Genomic DNA, 20,524 nt, shown 5'->3' with positions numbered 1-20,524 from the left:
ATTTGAAATCCGGTGGCTATGGCTTTTGTAAGCCACATACATCTGTGAAAATATGGTCAAATTTGGCCAAGTTGTAGGCTTGGAAAAAAAATCTTTAAGCATGCTCTGGGATGCTTTACAGTTTGGTAGTTAAAATTTGCAAAGGTTATATCCTCTTCAGTGTTTCTTGAGTCTTCTGTGACTCCAGGCACTGACTAGGCTGTCTGTCTCCACAAAAGAGATACACTCTAACCTCTCAGTTTCTGTATGAGGCTGGACTACAGGTGCAGCTGGACTTGCTGCAGCGATAAGCATCTAGACTATGGCTGAAGGGCCAAGCGTGCTTTTCCTTCAGTCACAACTACTGCTCCTTCTGCTTCAGAAGGGAGTCTTTTGTGCCCAGTGTTGAGAGGAAACTCCCCACTCTGGTGGGTACAAAGGCAAGTTGTGAGAAGAAACTGCTTGGTTCAAATGTAGTAGGGATGAGAATGAGAGATGGGCAGGGCCGGGAGCTGATGGTGTCCGGGAGGTCTAGAAAGAGCAGAGATGGCAATCAGAAAGAAACAGAGAGGAAAAAACAGCCTCCAAAATAGGGAATGTAGCAGAGGGTGTGATGGGAAGCCTATTTGCAAGGGAGAGATGGCACAGAGATAAGCTATGAAGGGCCAAGACTGAGGGAGGAGAAAGAAGGAATCAGATCTGCTAGGGGCTGGAAAATGAGGAGATGCCTAGATTTAGCAGAACTGATGGGGACAAGAGCATGGGATGTGGACCAATAGAAGTGCAGGGAGAGGAGAGAAATGTTAGGTGGTTGAGGGAATGAAATAGGGAAGAGCCACTGCAAGCAGAGGATGAAGAGGCTGGCGTGTGTGGGTAAAGAGCTTGGGCCTGGGTCTTGGTGCGGGAGAGAGGGGACTGCAACAGGCTAGAAGACTGAGGGCAAAGGGGGAATTAAGTTTGAAGTGTCAGGCAGAAAGTTTGGCCACATTCCCTCCAAAGCCTAGAAATATTAAAGCCAGTATTTCTAAATTTTGCCATGTCTCTGATGTCAGCACAAGAATGTGACCTCCTCTGGCAAAGAACCTCACCCCCCTCTAAGGCGAGAAAGAGGTGACAAACTACCGTTGCTGTCATTTATCATCCTAGCTGCAGTGGCAGAGGTCTGTGCAGTGGATCTTAAGATTGCTGATGACCGACATGGGTGTCAGTGTGATGCCACATGTTGGAATTTCTGTTTGCTTTTTTTAACAAGTAGTTCCGTGAGCAGCGGAACTAATGAAGCCTGGTTTCCAGCGGCTCTCTCCTGTGTGGATTCTCTGATGTCTAATCAAGGGTGAGCTTACTAGCCTTTCCCTCAGCAGGGGGCTCCAAGAGGGTCTCTCTTCTTTCCCCAGCTGCATATTTTTATGAAAGTTGTGGTGACTTTAAGATCCTTACCCCTTTTCCAGATTTGGTTGAAATTGGCTTATGAACTCAAAACTCTTAAGGAAGACAGGTGCACATGCATATCCATATATACACACACACTTCGTACACATAAGCTTTGCTTTGTATGTGAACGCTGTGCTTGGAGGTTAGAAAATGTCAGAATTAAGACTGACCACATGCCTTGGGATATGATAAGGTAAAAACTTGCATTATGGTAAGTTCTCTCCCTTCTGCTGAGATGTTGTAACTCTGTGTGTGCGTGTGCACACGCACAGTTCGTCATAGTGCCAAGCAGAAGGAATTAGCAGTAAGGGTTCTGCAGTCATGAGTTTTAATTTTAGTACATGTTACTTGCATGTCAATGGAATGAGTGTGTTTAAGGGAACGAGGGGGGCAGTTACAGTTTCAACTGGGGAGAGAGAACTTTGAAACTATTCTGTTGAAGGTCTTATCTGATCACACCTTAATTTGGCCCTGTTGAGTCAATGCACTTTGATACCATCCTTGATTATGTGATTGTAGTTATTGTGTACATCATGGCCCATTGGAGTCCTGCATGTTTACTCAGAGAACCTGAAAGGAGTGTTTTATTTTAAAAAATAATAATACATTGACATGGGGTTGCAGAATAGGAAAGGATGTTTTGAGGAAGGTATTTGACTGCTAGTCTGAAGAACTGTAGGTTATGCTTGCCTCTGCAACAGATTTGCTATGGTACCCTACAGCCATATGGCCTGCAGATAATCTTGGCTTGACGAGTGTGCAAATACGAGTTAGGTCTAGTCTTCAGTGGATTTGCATTTGCCACAGGCTAAAAATGACCACAGTTATCCTGAAATAATTAACATTTGGTGTTCCCAAAACTGTAATCTCTTCTCAAGTATCATTGAATAGTCCTCTGTTACATGTCAGACTCTGTTTTGCTTTGCAGAAGCATTGCATCTCATAGCTGTAGCGTAGAAATCTATAGGAGCTGTGATTTGAATGTATATAATATGAATTTTCCTTTAAAGGAAACAAAGTGGTCACAGGTATCAGTTTGGCCACTCGGAATTAGCAGGCATGTCTGTCTTAAATGTGTTTCACTCTTCTGTCTTTTGTCACTCCCTTTCCTTAGAAAAAATAAAACAGGGACATTGTGGGAATAGATGAGTGCTTATGGAGCACTGATACTTCTGTGGAAGGTACAACAGATGAGTGATTCTGCTTCATGAGGTTCGAATTGCATGTGGTCGATGAGGCTTGAGGCTGTACATAGAGTGGTGATGAAAAAAACTGAACACTTGCTTGTTAAGTATCTGTCTGTGCAACATAATAAGGATGCAGTTTTGTGGAAACAGTCAATAAGTCTGTATCAGAACGCACCTGCATTGCAGAGCCAAATTATGGTGACGTAGATGACCTTAATTCTGGTGTTTCCAAATTTGCTAATGCTTTCTCATGGGCCTTTTGTAGTCTTTTAATTTTAGCTTTTGCATGTTATCACTATACTAGGAAACACCTTGCTGTGTTTTATTGGTTTGTTGGTCTTCTATGCTAATGGTGATTAAAAAAATGGTAGGCAAGGTCTTAGGCCTGATGTTCAATGATGTGGAGGTCCACGGAAAGTCATGGCTGATAACTTGCAGATAGAAGCAATGCTGGTGGATAGCTAAAAACCCCCCAAACTCAACAGCGAAGGTTTATGTAGTTGTTAAATTGGAACTATTGAAGCAAAATGTATTTTAATACAGCCTAATGGAAGACTTAGCCTTTTGGGTAATACTGCGTGACTCCTCCAGCAGTCAGGGATTGAGGCCTAGGTGTTTGGGCACAGTGGAAAACAGTATCAGACAAAGTGTCCTGTTGGATACTATTGAATGTCTTTGATCTAAAGATAAGGAATATGGGGAAACAGTATCCTGGAAAGCAATGACTGTGAAAAAGACTTTCAGGAATTAAGTGACATCATGTGAGCTCCAAGTGCGAGGCTGTGACAGAAGAGGGTAAAACCCAACTGTTAAAAGCATAAATGCTGGAGTCATTAAAAGAAGACAGGCAACTTGTGAAGCATGCTGAAATACCACAATTCTGGGTCTGGTATTTTTAAGATCATTTGGAAGAATAGACAAAATGCAGGAATGCCCTCAAATCTGAGAACTGGAAGAGTGCTGTATGGTGAGAGCATTTAAAAACTTGCTGCCTTGCCAGGAGAGTATGCCTTACCAAGCCACCGAGTGACTGAAGGACTGTGAAAACAAGTTGACTAAGATCTCTGAGCGTAGCTGATAGATTTGAGAGTATACATGCCGGTAGTGCAAATTGGTAAATGGAAGAGGAGTGTTAACTTTTGAATAGGAATTGATGCTGGGTGTAGAAGTGTGAAAGCAGAGGTACAATTCATATGCTTTCATTTGGCATCTTCATACTTGCTGGCTTTATTTAGGTCTTACCAGAGTTTTTGAGCTGTGTGTCTTGGATGTTAGTTCTGTCTCCTTTCCCTTGCCTCTTACAAAATATTAGCAAGACAATGTTTAACTTCAGGTTTAAAAAAAAAAATCAGGGCATGCAAGGGTTAAATTGGCATTTATCACGAACTGTGCATCCATTATTATGCTCTGCTTGCATTAGTTACTTCATTAACTCTGCATTGCAAAGGCAGTACATTTCTTTCCTTGCTAAATGAACTGCTGAATCTGACAGCCTAAACTTACTCTTACCATCTAGTTTAGCTTCAGACCTTCCTGATTTGATGATTTTTTTTTTAAACTTGTGATCTAACTTGTATTTGTAGCCTAACACAAGGAGCAAGGGCTCAATTAACTTCTAAGACTAATCTCAGTAGATACTAGGAATTTGAATTCTCAAAGCCATGTGAAAGCTTACATAGTTTTCACAACTGTGATACTGATTAATTAAACACTTGATTGAAAAATGCTGTTAATCCACATTAGGCAGATTTTACTATGAGCTGGTATTTCAGATGGTATTTTATCTCATAACAGCATCTGATGAATGAGGCGGAACATTCCATGAAAAGTGGAAAAAAAATGGCCCTGTGTGCCACAGAGTTGTAGTCTAGTTGCTATAAGCATCATTTTGTTTATGACTCATCGTGATGACTTTCATATGGGAGCAGAATTAGAATTGTACATCCACCTTTTACTGGCATTTCATGATTTTTTGAGGGTGCTTCTGTCTAACATGAACATTCTCTGAATGTCTCACTTTATTTCCCTGCAGATTCCCTATAAAAAGAAAGGATTGTAAACATTGGAAAGGGTTACTTCTGATCTCTGGCATATGGCTGGATACTAAATTAACTATTTATATGAACCTCTGTGTTATTAAGAATATGTTCTTCTAGGCTGTCTAAATTTGCAGAGCCATAACAAGCAGCTGTAGGGATGTTGTGTCACACTGTCAATGGGAATGCTGCAGTCATTTCTGTTACTTGCTCTCAGAAAGAATACAATGAAAGTGGTGGTAGTTTAGAAGCACAGTGGGGAGAAAAGATTAAAAATGGATATTAAACAGAGGGGAAAAAAAATCAATTATTTCATATAGCGTTTTGTTCATGCTTAGCAAGGAGCATTCCCAACTTTTCCTCTCCCCAGCCAGGAGAGTTTCACTGAAGTACAATACTGAAACGCTGCCGGTGTCAGATGCAATGTTCTCATTATCCATATAGATTTAACATTTTTTGGATCCATATTTGCCCACTAGAGGGCTGATTGCATCTTCCCCTTTAATATTTGATGTTGTCTGAGGCAGAATGCGAAGCCCTTAATTAAATGGATCATTTGTTCCCTTGAAAATGCCTGATACCACACAATACAAAACTCTCTGAAATGCAGCTTTCTGCTATATTCCAGGGTATTTTTTAACTCCTAAGGCTCATGAATTTGTTAATGCTACATAACATTCTTGCTCTCTCAGGGCTGATGCTAATTAGATGATTGGAAAATGAGCCCTTGCAAGACTTTCTTTTTAAATGTTGTTTGAAAAACAATACTGGAATGTCTATGGCTGCTAAATTCAGACAAGAGGGGTTGGGGGGCGGGGAGGGGGATGTTTTTGCTAACAGTCAGATTTATCTTCCATTTTTATGCAAGTGCCAGAGAGGTTTTAAGATACCTTCTTTACAATTTTATTTCGAAAATGGAAAAGGATGTTCAGTCTGTTTCTCTTCATTAAAGTTTATTTTAGGGAATTTCTGACCTGAAGGCAGATACCTGACAAAGCAAATAACTTCTGTGCATTCTTTCCTTTACTTATGGAAAACAAAGTAGATGGCTTTATGGCACTACAGATTTAATGCATGGGACTACTTAGACTTGATGACATAGTAAAGTTCATGAATTTTTCAGAACAGAATAGGCTGTTTAAAATATATAGTCACGTGTACAGCACAGAAGAGGTTAGAGCCCAGCATTGTATTTAAACTAAAGCAAAACTTTTAGAAAGAAATTTCTCTCAGAAAGGTAGCTGGATTCTCAAAATATTGATTGTAGGAGCCAAGTGATTGAAACCATACTATAGCCTCCGAGCATTGTTCCAAAGATGCATTATTCTCATGATTGGAAAGATCCTATTTCCTCTTGGATTTTTTTAACTTCTACTGTCAATTATTGCTTCTCATTATACCTTTCTTTGCTCATAAAACAAGCCCCTAGTAATTGATATCTTTCTCCCTACACAGATTTATGTGGGTGTTGACCAAGCTATCTTCTAAGCTTTTCTGCAAACCTAGATAGACTGGGCTCAGGGAATCTTTACTGAGAAGCCAATTTTCCACATGCCATCATTCTTTAGGTTTGATGAACTTGTCTGAGTTTCTCAATAATTGTTGGCTACATGGGCTTCAGAATTAGATGTGCTGTTGCAAGAATAGTCGCACCATTCCTGTTTACAAAAATGATACCTGCTATTCCCCTTTGGTTTGGTTAGCCATATTAGCACAGCATCGCACTAGGAGCTCGTTCTCAATTGAATGGTTCCTTATCAGAGGGCTGATATTGTGGAACAGAGTTCAATTGAGAGTAATGGAAGTAAGCATCTGCTGAGAAGGAGCTTGCATTAGCAGGAGACTGGACTTGCCGACTCAGGGGTATTTTTCAGTTCAGTATTCACCTCAAAGTTCTTTCTAGCATTGCTGCTTTCAAGGATGCAATCCTCATCCTGTAAGTATGACTCGATGACTGCAAAATGCATATGCTGTATTGAAGCCTAGCTTTAAACATTTTGGAAAGTCTGGAACAGACTGCACAAATGTTCGGAGGTAGTCGGGTTTATAAACCAAGAGCTACTTTTTTAAAAAGATGATTCTGATGTTCCTTTTTACTCCTCGTATCTCTAATAGACCTAGGGATAAACAGCCAAATTGCTTCTGTTTGTTGATTCCAGAAGGGATTGGTGTGTGTGTGTGAGGGGGGATTTATGTAAGGATGTATTTAGCTTGCATTTTCTGTTAGGGTTTGCAATTAAAGTGGATTAAGAGAAAGATGAAGGTAGGAAACATGGAAACAACTATTAGAGATGATAATGAATGCAAAAGAGCAGTGATGGAGAGGAAAAAGTGTTACAGCAGATGCGTGGTAGAATGCTAGGGAGGCATGGCTTCCAGTTAAAGGGCTTAAAATCAAGCTGTGGCTTGGAAGGGCCTGTGGAGGTTAAGGTAGGTGCTGGATAAATACTGTCTACATTACATATGCTAATCAGACTGCACACTTCATAAAGCTTCTGGCTCCAACATAAATAGTCACAATAATAGATGTCATGAAGTATCCTCCTGGGAGGAAATGGATATGGGGAAGAGCAGGATCAACTCTCTGTGGCTTGTAATACCTGTAGAGACTTGTGTCACTGAGCAGTTTTGTAAACACTTGTAAAATGTGAGGAAATTCCCAGACAAAAACATAAGTCAACCTGATGTGAAGGTTGAATTCCCGTTAGCCAGACTTCTTCTGGGTGGCATTTTTTTCTCTCAAATGTGACCCTGGAAGTTCCAAGTGCAGGTTCAATTTTGTCTTGCTTAATTGAAAAGTCTGCAAATGGAAAAACTAAGTTCAGAGAAACCTTAACTCTGCCCCTTGGTTGGCACACATTTGGAAAAAAAAAAAAAAGTCCAGTAACTTGGATGCAGCTTCTATCTCTCTGTCAAATTATCAACCACAAAAGCTTTTACCATCTTGAATTGTAAAACAGTGCAAGCTTCTCTTAACAGCCTGGTGTCATGATGGAGGAACATTTTTAACAGCAGCATCCATAGCAGATAGATGCCAACTGCTTCTTCCTCTTCAAAGAGTCTGTGTGTTACCAAATACGTTTCTGATCATTATGGGAACAGATGGATCCAAACTCCTAGACAAAACATTTTGCATCACATCAGTAAGGTTGAAATGATGAAAGCCCATTAGACCAATGAAATACCACATTTGATATCCAGAGTACCTTTGTGAGAACCGCTAGGAAAGCAGCACTGTTGTTATTCTCAGCATTTTGTATTCTAAATACTCGAGTGTCTTCTCTGAAAATGGGAGCAGAGTTAAATGGGTTTGGTCATAACTGCTTTTGCAGACTGTGCAGTACATGGAATTAAGTTTTATTATGAAGATGAACCTTAACCTGGGATTTCCAGGTTTTCCAACCTTTTTTTGACTGAAATAAATCATAGATGAACAAAGTGGTTTTTGTCTGGGAATTATTATGCCTGTCCCCTTCAGATTGCTGTTGGAAAACTTCTGAAGCGCTGCCCTGTCTCCCTTTTAAGCCTAATAAATTAACCTCTTTGATTATTCCAAGACCTTTACTTGTCTGGCTGCAAGTTACCATTTGGTCTCTTCAGCCAGTTCCTAGCTTAAGTTTGTCCCCCTGGGGCTGGAGTACTCGCAGCCGAGCACAGTGTCCCCGGGAGAAACCTCCCCAGAACCACCTAGTGAGAAAACGTCCCTTCTTCACTCAGTGTGGAAGACCCCATCCAGTTAGAGTTGATACGTGTTGGGGCTTGCCCCCGTGTGACGCTGTCTCTTCCCCTCGCCCCGGTCCCAGGTGCCGGATGTGTTCGCTGACCTTCTACTCCAAGTCGGAGATGCAGATCCACTCCAAGTCCCATACGGAGACAAAGCCACACAAGTGTCCTCACTGCTCCAAGAGCTTCGCCAACAGCTCCTACCTGGCCCAGCACATTCGCATCCACTCAGGGGCCAAGCCCTACACGTGCAGCTACTGCCAGAAGGCCTTCCGCCAGCTCTCCCACCTGCAGCAGCACACACGGTAAGGGCCAGAGGAGGCTGGGGGCCCTCCGCACTGCATGTTGCCGTCATCCCAGCATGCTGTGAGCACCCTCAGTGGGCGACTGCCTGGGGAGACCTCGCTGTTTTCTGCAGGCTGGTCAGGTCTTGTACACGACAAACCGGCAGCAGCGGTATCCGACACGTGAGACTTGTCGCTTGCTGTGAGGGGCTGGGTGTGCACAGAGGTTAGCGCTGCTCACCCTAAGGGGCATCTGCAATGGAGTGATGTTTTCTGACAGGAGGTAGGGCTGGTTGTGTCAGAGTGAGAGTAGAGTGGGCGTAGGAGGACTGTTCCCTGTCACCCCAGCGTAGTTCTGCCAAACGTCTCAGTCCAGGCTTGCAGCCCCCCTGCTATTTCAGCCGTAGGCTTCCCACACACAGCTCTGCCAATGCCCCTCAGTCCAAACTCTATAGTTCCTCTCTCTGGATCCTCCCCCGGTGCGGACAGACCATGGTCTCTTGAATCCAAGGGGAGCACGGTTTGAGACAGAGTGAGCTCGTGCCGTGTTTGGAGTTCCTCCGTGTAGCAGATAGCGTGGTGCTGTCCCACCCCCTTTGTGCCCTCATTCCATCAGCACTAGCCAGATGGCGGTCATGTCCAACTGCTGCTGCTCCTCCTCCTCTTCGGCAGGATCCACTCCAAGCTCCACACGGCGATTGTCAAGCCGCACAAGTGTCCTCACTGCTCCAAGAGCTTCGCCAACACATCCTACCTGGCCCAGCACCTCCGCATCCACTCGGGGGCCAAGCCCTACACCTGCCGCTACTGCCAGAAGGCCTTCCGCCAGCTCTCCCACCTGCAGCAGCACACACGGTAAGGGCCAGAGGAGGCTGGGGGCCTGGCCCTGGCCCCCCCGCGCTGCCGGCATGCACCTGTGGAGCACGCGCGCCAAGCATGCGGGGGGCGGGCGGGGAACGCGGCCGGCTGCACCCTCGGAAGGAGGTGACCCCAACCAGAGTGGACGGAGTGGAGGCTGCGCAGGAGACACTGACCACGTCAGGGCTGAGGTGGGCACGTGCTGTCCCTGGGGATCCTTGGTCTTGCACCGCGGGGGGCACAGAGAGAGAGAGCGATAGAGAGAGGCATTGGCCGTAGGGGATCCCAGCCTGGCACCATGGGGGTTGGACTGAGCGTGTGGAAGCTTCTCCTGGCATTGCAGGGGGACAGGGACAGATAAAACGCTGTAGGTGATCTCAGCCTGATAATGCGAAGGGAAAAGTGTTGGAGTGCCTATCCTGAGAAGGAACAGAGCTGCTTTCTTGGTACTGCGGAAGCAAGAGAACAGACTCCTCTTGGTCATGTGGGACTCCTGGGTGCGGAGTAGGGAGCCTGGACCTCCAGACCCCTTCCCAACCCATTTCCAGGTGGCCCACGTGCCAAGCTGGCCAGGCATTCACAAGCTCTTGCTCCTCAGTCCTAGTCACTCTCAAATCTGCTTGACTGCCTATCTTGTCTAACTTCTAGCTGGACACAGGAGCTGGGCAGAGCTCTTTCTGTCCAGATAGAACAACATCTGGAGGCAACATCATCCCCCTTCCCTGCTCTCCTGAGTGGCTGTGAGATTTGATCCCAGCATCAGGCCCTGGCAGTCTGTCCTGCCTGCCTGCTCACTGCCTCCCATTTGTGCTCTTCCTCCTCAACAGCATCCACACCGGGGACCGACCCTACAAATGCGCTCACCCTGGGTGTGAAAAGGCTTTCACCCAGCTTTCCAACCTGCAGGTAAGGGGCTGGGCTTGTCCTGCTCACCAGTGAGGGTGGCAAGGGCAGCTGTCAAGGGGGAGGAGAGGCTCCTTGCCTGTGGTGGAGGAGATAGAGAAATTGGGGCAGCTGGGAGGATACTGAAAGAATACAGAAAAGCTGTTGAAGCCCTGGGCAGGGGAGAGATTCCTGGCTTTTGTGGTACTAGTGACCCAAAGAAGTCACATAAACAGTTGCATCTTGTAAACTTGACTTGAAAGCGGTGAGGCCTTGATAAAGGTACTCCCATCTGTTCTGCAGTTTTCTAACTTAGCTGGGGCAAGAGTTTTTGTTTTACAATGAAATGGAGGGCATAAGTATAGGGATTTAGGGAAGCAGAGGTGGTGTGTCCTGTTGCAGTATCCTGGAGGAGGGGAACTGGGGAACTGTCTCTTGAACTGCGGATGTTTAGTCTGGAGAAGAGGAGGCTGAGGGGAGACCTCATCGCCCTCTACAACTGCCTGAAAGGAGGGTGCAGAGAGATGGGGATGAGTCTCTTGAACCAAGGAACAAGGGACAGGACAAGAGGGAATGGCCTCAAGCTGCGCCAGGGCAGGGTTAGACTGGCTCTTAGGAAGTATTTCTTTGCAGAAGGGGTTGTTGGGTGTTGGAATGGGCTGCCCAGGGCAGGGGGGGAGTCCCCATCCCTGGAGGGGTTGAAGAATCGGGTTGACCCAGCGCTGAGGGATCTGGTGGAGTTGGGAACGTCAGTGTGAGGTTAATGGTTGGACTGGAGGATCTTCAAGGTCTTTTCCAACTGAGATGATTCTGTGATTCTGTGAACTGCAGGGTGTGCCAAAAGGCAAAGAGCTGTAAACGTCTGTGAGTAGCTAAAGCAGATCATGCCCTGAAGGGCAGCGACAGATGGGGGGAGAGCAAATATCTAGGGAGGCAGAAGAGGAGAGAAAAGGAAAAGAGTGAGAAAGAGTTGAGTGGAGACTGAGAAGATGGGGGTCATGGGGAGTTAGGAGACTCCGCTTTTCAAATGCCTAGTATGCCTGAGAAAAAAGAGGGCATCTGTGGGGAAGATGTGATGGGCTGGAGCCAGGCACACCTCCCACAGCAGGTGGGGTGGGGGGGCCAAGGGAGCTTGTGGCCTTGCTGGAAGTGGGTGTCAGAGGTAAAGCCTCTTCCAGCACTAATCCTTGCTCCCTTCCCTGCGCTTCCTTTCCCTTCCTCCACCCTGCTACCGCCTCCCAGTCCCACAGACGGCAGCACAACAAAGACAAACCTTTCAAGTGCCACAACTGCCACCGTGCGTACACGGATGCTGCCTCGTTGGAGGTACACCTGGCTACACACACGGTGAAACACGCCAAGGTCTACACCTGCTCCATCTGCAGCCGGGCCTACACTTCGGTGAGTGCTGCCCTGGGGGTTAGCAGAAGCGGACATGCTTCCCAGGGAGTAGCTCTTCCAGATCTTAACAGGAGCAGCCCCCTGAGCTGTCGTGTCCCTCCCCACTGGCTTTGGCTTTTTCGAACGTCTCTCCTCTGACACCGTTCTTCCCGTTGCAGGAGACGTACCTGATGAAGCACATGCGGAAACACAACATCCCTGACCCCCAGCAGCAGGTGGTTCAGGCGCAAGCCCAGGCCTCTCAGCAGCAGCAGCACTTCCAGCCGCAGGGCGGGGGGGCAGCAGGGGGCCCTTCTGGAGACACTAACCAACCCAACCCTCCCCCTCAGTGCTCCTTTGACCTGACTCCTTACAAGACTTCAGAGCATCACAAGGACATCTGCCTCACTGTCAGCACCAGCGCCATCCAAGTGGAGCACCTCTCCAGCTCCTAGAGAGACCTCAACCCAGGGAGCAGAAAGCCTCTTGTGCATAGCCTGCGCCCAGGGGCACCGCTTGTGCAGCGGCCCTCCTCGTGCAACAGTCTCCGGCCTCTCCTCCTGCAACAGCCTCTTCTGGCCGTGTAACCCTGTTCATGGCAGCCCCTTGAACAACAGCCTGTCTCAAGGGGGTGCTCCTTCTGTGCAACAGCCTGCCTGGTAGGAGGATGCTTCCTTGTGCAAGAGCCCCTTTCCTGTGCTGGGATCACTTCCTCATGCAAGAGCCCCTCCTTTCAAACCCAAAGAAAGGCCCCCATTTTGCCTTCTCTCTCACTGTAGGATGCGTATGAAGGGGGGGTGCATGTCGAGACATGCATGGTGGATGGGATGGAGAGATGGTCCTTGTACGTACAGGGGCTCGGACACATGCTTTCAGCAGGCCACAGAAGAATGTGGCAGGGTTCACAGCTGGATGGGGTTCTTTGAGGATTTCCTTGAGTGTCTAAGAGAGAAATATCCATTCCTGTCCCTCCTGCTTGTGAAAGGGAGGAGGGGTCGCTCGTCCTGCCCCAGGGACTGGATGGGAGAAACCTTCTCCCTGGTGGAAGGTGAGACCGGTGAGGGGGGAGAGGTGAGGCATGTTCTCTGGGCTGGACAGGTGCCTACGTTGCCTGAGGGCTGTGGAGTATTGCACTCTTTCTCCTCCCCTGGTGGAGAGCAATAGAGAGGAGTCTGTCTGAACTGGCTGCTGCCTCTCTCTCCCAGCTGTCTGAGCAGCACGATGGCCAAGGCCCTGTAGGAATGTGGGTTCCTGCTCAATGCTCTTCCTGCCCGTTGCGGATGATGTCCTAGCAGCTTGTACTCCTCCTCCTCTCCCTCCTGCTTCCCGCCCCCCCTACCTCCTCAGAAAAGCCTGCAGGCATCAACAACAAACCAAAAAGCAACTGGAGGGAGGGTAAGAGACTGCCAAAATAATCATCACCCTTCTCTCTACTCCCTTTCCCGAAAGGCGGAACGACAGCAGTTCTGACTCTCACATGCCTGTCCTGCCCCCAGTTCCCCAAAGGGAAGGAGGAGGAGGAATAGACCAGTCTTTTCAAGGAGCCGGCAGGAGGCAGGGAAAGGCTAGCTTCTCCTGCTCACCTCCCGGCAGAGTGCTCTCCCAGGATCCCTCTTGCCAAGACGGGCTGGACTCACATGGCAATGGTGGCCTCTTCTGGACCCTGGTCATGGGAGAGAATCCCCAAAAGGTGGACAGTGGAGAGAAGGGGATGAAGATCCCCACAGAGAGACCAATCTAATGAGAAGGGGGAGCCAACAAGAATAAACTGAAGGCCCCTTGAATTTATATATATATATATATATAAATATCTATTCCCCACCCCTGGCCCGCTCTGTCCTTGCTGTAACTGTTTCTATCTCTGTGTTTATAAAACGCATTATCCTGGCGAATTTTTATTTTCAATCTTCGTTTGTTTTTCCCTTTCTCTTCGTCTTCAATTCTCCTTCCCCCCCCCCCTTTTTTTTTATTGGTCCACATGACTGCTAGTCTTGTGTGTCACTTGTTAGTTTCTTTGGATCATGGAGGCTGACTCGGAAGAGAATGAGAAGGCAAGGGAAAAAGCACGTATTGTTGGGATTTAAAATCAATCACCCACCCAAAGCCTATAGAATCCCAGACTTCTGTATGAACAACAAATAGGGGCTTTTTTTTTTTTTTTAACCACCTTGTATAGAAATAAATTGGTGTAAAAGGCTCCTTGAAGGTGCTGCCGTGAGCACCGTGCCCCTGTGACGTGTGTTCCTTCCCCCTGCCCCAGACCACTGCACGAGCATCTTGCCGCTGGGAGTCCTGAGCGGCTGTGCGGGCGGCGCGAGGGTAGCGCATCCCTGCCTCGGGGCAGCCTTGAGATTCACAGAGGGAAAGCGAGGAGCTCTGCCCTCTGTGCTCTACACCTGTGGAGCCTGTGGCAGAAACCTTTTTCTTTGCGTTTAGTCACCACGGTTGGCCACAAACGGTTGGAGTGTTTTGTAGATCCATAGGTTAGGCTAGAAGAAGCTGTCTGGTTTGACTCCTGCATTTCACAGGTGACATTTCACCCATTTGTCCTGTATTTGAGCCCCAGGAACTAATGTGTGTTTGAAATACGTGTTGACAAAATGCATTGGCTTGATTTTGAGGCACTGGGACAGAGAGAATCCCTTCTGTTGGTAGCCTGTTGCAAGGGCTTTTTGTTCTCACTGTTTAAATACTTAAGCCCAATTTCTCCTTTGGATCTGCTTGGCTTTGACTTCCAGTTGCTAGTCTGGATACGTCCATCCTGCCAATTCAGAGAGCCTTAGAGCACAGTGGGGCTTTTTCCCCTGGACTGGTATTTAAACATTGTAATGTCACTTCTCAATCCACTATTTGACAAGCTAAATAGATGGGACCCCTTAAATCTTCCTCTGTAAGGGATTTCCTCCAGCCCGTGAATTATTCTTGTCTTTTCTTTCTACATCTTGTCAAATTTTTCAGTACCTTGTGAAAACGTTCCTTTCGGAATTGAGTGTTCAAGCCCCAGTGCCATGGACAAGGTCCCCCTGCCCTTTGCCTTAAGTCTGCAGAGGATTGCGTTCGCCCTTTTCTCGCAGCATTATACAGGAGCTCACGTTAGCTGCTTGTCTGGTGTGACCCCTAGATCATCATCCGAAGCCTCAGCTTTCCGTGATAGCGTTTCCCCCTTTCTAAAGGTATGGTCTGAGTTCTTATTTCCTAGATACTTAACGTGAGGCTGTATCTAAGTCCAGTTTGTGTGAATGGACCTGGCTTACTGATGCACCAGGTTGCTCGCCGCTTTCCCAGTTTTGTCACCCGCAAACTGTATCAGTTGTTGTTTTTTACTTTCAGATCCAGGTTGAAAATGCTATATTGCATCTGACCTACACTAACTTGAAAAGCATCATTCAGTGCAACTTTTTATTAGCTTCTTTTTGAGACTTGCAGGCTAGGCATTTCTTAATCCTCTTAGTATGTGATCATGTACAGTAAATCTTTTTGACTTATGGTGCTAGGTCAATGCCTTACAAAAAATTTTAAGTATGTTGCACCTATGCAGTCCCCTTTGTTAAACCAAATGTATAATGATGTCATCTAAAAATGAAATTAGTGTTTGGGGTTTTTCTTCTCCTTTTTTCTACAAAACCTGCATTTCATAAAATCTTTGGGATATAGGTGTTATTTTTCATTCACTCATTCTTCATCTCAACAGCTTTTCCATAATTTTGACATTGAGTCATTTCACTTGCCGTTTGGGAATACCTTCATGAATGTCTTAAGGTATTTCTCTAATATCCCAAGTTTAATTAAAATCAGAATCAATGGGCTAGAGAGCTTGTTAGTGAGCTCTTTTAGGACTCCTGTTTCTTTGCTGACTTAAAAATATACATCCCTGGTAGATGTTGTCTAATCTCCTACTTTGATACTAAGGTACTGGATAGAGGTTGCTATTTTCGTATGATTGCCACATCCAGTTTCTTTCTGAATATGGAATTGGAAGTATTTGTTGACTGATTTCCCCTGTTCTGCGTCACTAGCATTTTCGCCATTTTTATCTAGCATGGATCAGTACTATTAGTAAGATTTCTTTGGTTATTTTTTTTATTTAAAGAAAGGAATGAAAGATCCAAAATCCCTTTCCTATTGCCAGTAGTTTTGCTAGCCACAAAGCTTTCCTTAACGGTTTTCTCTATTTTATGTCTAATTTATGTCGGTTGCTGTCTGGCCTTCCTCTTTTCTGTGTGTTATGTTTCAGGTTTGTCTTTTTTAAATTGTTTCTTCCTGCTCACAGACTTTCTCACCGAACCCAGGATGAGCTTTTACCAAAAGTTTTCCTCTTTCTTGGTTGTGGAATTAGGGCTTTTTTGGCCACATAATAAATTTTTCTTACAGAAGAGTTTCATTCACATTTTTCTGCCTTATTTTTTTTTTTCTCATGGACAACTCAGTTTGTAGTTTTGCTCACCTCGGAAATTAGTACAGACTCAGCACAGGTTTATTACTGCTTGTGGCTCTCCTCTGCTTGTCCATATTCCATACGAACAGGACAAAATTGCCAGTTTCACTCAGGTTATTATCTTGTCTTGTATGCATCACCTTGAAGTCTGAAACATGGACTTGTTTTGGGTGCAGTGTCTTGTGTTAAGAAAGCTACAGTTTTAAAAGTTGAAAAGATGTTTTGCTGACTGGTTGAATTCCTCAGGGAATGGCTCACAAGTTAAAATTCCCTGCAGTGGTTTTTCATTTGATGTGTTAAAGGTGCTTGAAATCACCTTTCCTAGCCCCTGGTTTGATGTGTTGTTTTCTAATGTCTGCTATCCTTCCCCTTCTTGGAATCTGCTACCTAGCACGGGGATCCATATGTATTTAAGGCTGTACAATTCCTGTATTGCCAGTTATTTCAAAGGTATTACTGCTTGTGTTTGTGCAGTTTGCTGCTAAACCTATAGCTTTTACTGTTGCCCAGGAAGAAACTAATGATTTTTCACTAAGGGACTTTCTCATTGAGTTTCAGAAATGCCACTTTATTCCAGGCCTCTTTTTTTCTCATCAGTGAGAATTTTACGTCTCTGTTTACCCAGACTCCTGTTGCTGGTGTAGAAATAATTGAAGATATCTTACTCTTATTACCGTTGTCACTTATTTGAGTTTGGATTAGGTCTTCCTCTTTGGATTCCGAAGACTGTTTAATGTACTCAAAAGTGCTTCAGGTGGTTTAAAAAGTATAGTTGCTACCTGTGGGATGCAAAATGTAACATCTATACAAAATCCTTCCTTGCTGAGATGAAGCCTCAGATTCCACAGTCTGCAGCTTTTCAGCTTTGTGCACTCAGGCCAACAATGGCTCAGTTATTTAACTCCCACTCACAAGAGTGGAAGATTCTCTAACAAGATCCTGTGGTCCTTCCTTGTCAGCTCCCTGAATTCTGTGACCCTGCATTTTCTTTGTGATGCCAGTCCATTTGTTTTTGTATGTCTGTACCCAAGAAGACTTCACAATGAGTATGGAGTTCTGTATTAGGTTGCATCTTGTATCTTTGCTGGAAGGTGGTAGCACTTTTTCTTCTTGTCCTTTACTGAATTTGTTGTCTGTTCTTAGCTGGATTTTGCAAATTATTGTTGCTTTAAAAAGAAACATCATGTAGGCTGGAAATCATTTAGAAAAGTCACCCACAAACAGTAACTGAATCTCAGCCGTGACTAATGATAGTATTGCTGGTCTATAATTCAGTTAAATCTTCAAGAAAGATTTAAGATTTTAATAATTTAAAGCCTTATGGTTAATCAACCGTGTCCCTTATTAGAGGTTTTTGTTGGTTATCATTGCCATTAAAACTGCCATTCTATTTTACCACTTTTTTCTTTTTTTAACCATAGGGTCTTGTTATGCCTTTGTTCAGTACATTAAAGTCTTCTGCTCTAGGAAGTCTTTTTTTCTTTTGTAATGAATTACAGACCATGATCAAGTCACTGTATTCATCTTTCCAAACAGCTAAATTAAATTGAGCTGGTTTAGGTGTCTCACAATAAGGCTTGGCTCCATCACGTAGTACTTCTCTTTTGCCTGCCTTTCTTCTTTATGAATGACCAGGCTGTGTCAGTGTTCAGTGAGAAGTCTTGCTACATTAGACCTAGATGGTTATCTTGAGCCACCAAACTTACATTGCCATAAAAGGACATGTAGTTCTTTTAATGAGATCTTTTTCTTTAAATTAAAACAAATAGCATTATGTTTCTTTTCTTAGCTGAGTGCAGCCCCTATCAATTACACTGTGATTCTGCCAAATCAGTGTTAGATTAACTGTCTTACAACAACCTGGATGATCCCATTTACTTTTCAAATACTTTTTAAGTGAAAGTATTTGCTGGTCTTCTGGAACACATTCAGAGCTCCAAAGTTGTTTGGAAAAGAAAGCCCATTGCTTCCATCTGTTTGCCAGGTAATTCTTTTAAAATTATTGATTGTCAGTTTCTAGCTATGCAACTTTTAGGATGTTTTATTTAATGGGTAGAACAAAACATCTTCCTAAATCTCATTGGCAATAGGTAATATTTCATTGCTTCACAGATTTGTCTACATCATCCAACTTTCTTCCTAATATAGAATATAATTATGAGATTCTGCCTGTCTTCTATATTTTTATTGATTATTTTATCATCTTTATATCAACTAAAGGATATATATCATGTTTAGGATTTTCTTCCAATATTTTGCAGGTAATGTACCTGAAAGCTGCCCAAGTTTACTAGTGCAGTTTCAGAACATAGAATGAAATTGCTCTGTACACTTCCTTAACTACAAGATAGGTACCTGTTCAATCGTCATTTCAGGTACAACAGATTACATTTGTGTGCATGGTTTCTTGTTTCTGTATAGTAGAACACCAGAGTACTAGAGAGATGTAGTAACTTGGTCCAACAAACATTTCGATTTCATGTAGTGTCTATGTAATGAATGGGAAAAAAAAAAAACCTGCAAGAAAAGAAATCGTGACACCAAAGAACTAGAGTCTATGCCTAGTTTTGCTACTGAATTAGGGTATGTTTTTGGAACATGGACACAGCTATAATCTGGGGCCTTTGCCATCCTCTTTCATTTGTAAAGCTGATTAACCACCTTGGGGTCAAGTGCTGCAGATCAATTGTTTGATGTTTGTGCGAATGAAGTGTGGGTACATCTAGTCTTTCCCGAAGAGAAAGAATTGCAGAGCAGGGACCTCTGAACTGAGAACATTAAAAGAGAAGAGTTGAATATGTACCTCTACAGCAAAAAGGGAACCAAACAAGGCTCTGAAGTTGTAGGCCTCCTGCTGGGGTGTGTGTAAGGATCCCTCTCAAGCACTGGCCTTCACCTTGTGGTCCTTGGACAACATTTAAGAGGTCTGTAAGGTAACTGAAAAGCTGGAGGCTTAAATTTGGTGTGCAGATGTTTACATTTCCAAGGGAAAATACACAGGCATCTGTAGATCAATAAAGGTTGAGAACCACTACTCTAGACTACTTCAGTAGGCTGTTTAGCTTCCCTTTGTGAGATGCGTAGGCCTTCTGGGCAGTATGCCCGCTCATCAGTCCTTCATCTAACTTGACCGGTTTAACAATAGGATGTATTTGAAGTAGGGAACTCTGGGGGGTGGGGAGGGGGTGTGATAACCCTTGAGGTTAGCATACATGGCTTTGTCACTACAGTAGTTACCTGAGTATCAATATATGAGGCTGGGTGGGGGGGTAGACATAAATAGTCATGTACCTCTAGAGCATATTCCACTTGGGGAGCACCTTCCTGTAAAATCATCTGCACTCATGCTAGGACTTTCACTTGCAGAAGTGTTTAAAAAATACACCTGTCACCAAGTAAGTACCGTGGTAACACTCCATCTGCAGGTGAGGATGCTTCTGGAACCCTGAGCAACTTTTCTAGATTCAGAGCTCAGGAACTAGTTTGTGCTGGATTGGAAGAATTTCTAGTGCCACAAGACCACACAGGTACACAAAACTGCCTCTCCCCTTTGTTTTCCAAATTCACAGTGGCAGTTAATGAAGTTAAAGATACATTTGTACACTTCACAAGTGTCTCCTCTTTTCCCTGTCTTTTGTATCAGCAGTGGCAACAAGTCCACAGGAAGCTTGTCTTTCTATTTCAGTGGTCTAGTATTTTGACATCTCCCTAGCCTTGGCTTAGTGGATAAAATAGGATTCCTGGGTGGTCTCTTAACCAAATTGGCAATGTCTGAGAATGCCTGTTTCTTAACATCAGCTCCATTCATCCTGGTAGCTCCATGCAGGATGTATTTGGGGGATTCAGATACTGTGACAGGGTATAGGGAGCAGATTTTTTTTTTTTTTTAATGTAACAGCCACATCCCCTTAATGCAGGGTGTAAGACAATTTATACAAGGATTTTGAAGTACTTTAAAAACAAAGTGAGGTTTAACAGTAATGTTCAGCTAACTAAAGCCAGCTGCTTCACACGGGAACTGAAAAGAACAAGAAATGTGTTTTGAATAATTTAAAATGTCATAAATAAATGACTATAGGAATAGGACTGGAAAACACTGCATCTTCAGAACACAGAGGATTTCTGAATTAATCAAATTGTTTAACAGCAAGATCGTTGATAGTTCAAACAGCTGCAATTAATTTTTATAACAGCCCCTCAGTCTTGCATTGCAGGCTGCTGGAAGACTTAATCCCAGTATATCCTTCTCCCAGTATATCAATATAAATAAAGGCATGGTGTCTTGGAAGATCTGTGGGAGGAAAGAAGAAACAAGTTGGGTCACTTCTT

General features: G+C 44.5%; 1 protein-coding gene across 27 annotated transcripts in view; it reads left to right on the top strand.

The window, feature by feature from the left end:
- Positions 1-19,243, top strand: part of ZNF384 (zinc finger protein 384) — a 29,092-nt gene extending 9,849 nt beyond the window's left edge. For 21 of the 27 annotated variants that reach the window (XM_074809980.1, XM_074809994.1, XM_074810042.1 and 18 more), the window contains 6 exons: positions 1,232-1,312; positions 8,437-8,661; positions 9,313-9,495; positions 10,326-10,404; positions 11,623-11,781; positions 11,940-19,243. In XM_074809980.1, coding sequence (XP_074666081.1) covers positions 1,232-1,312; positions 8,437-8,661; positions 9,313-9,495; positions 10,326-10,404; positions 11,623-11,781; positions 11,940-12,215 — 1,003 coding nt within the window. In that variant the 3' untranslated portion in view covers positions 12,216-19,243. The remainder of the gene's footprint in view (positions 1-1,231; positions 1,313-8,436; positions 8,662-9,312; positions 9,496-10,325; positions 10,405-11,622; positions 11,782-11,939) is intronic. The other 6 variants (XM_074809986.1, XM_074810077.1, XM_074810085.1 and 3 more) reach the window with 4 other exon arrangements.
- Positions 19,244-20,524: the final 1,281 nt, after the last annotated feature.

Source organism: Strix aluco, chromosome 2, assembly GCF_031877795.1.
Source record: "Strix aluco isolate bStrAlu1 chromosome 2, bStrAlu1.hap1, whole genome shotgun sequence".
In the NCBI taxonomy this organism is placed as follows: domain Eukaryota; kingdom Metazoa; phylum Chordata; class Aves; order Strigiformes; family Strigidae; genus Strix; species Strix aluco.
The sequence above is the reverse complement of the archived record's forward strand: the minus strand, read 5'-3'. Positions and strand labels throughout refer to the sequence as shown.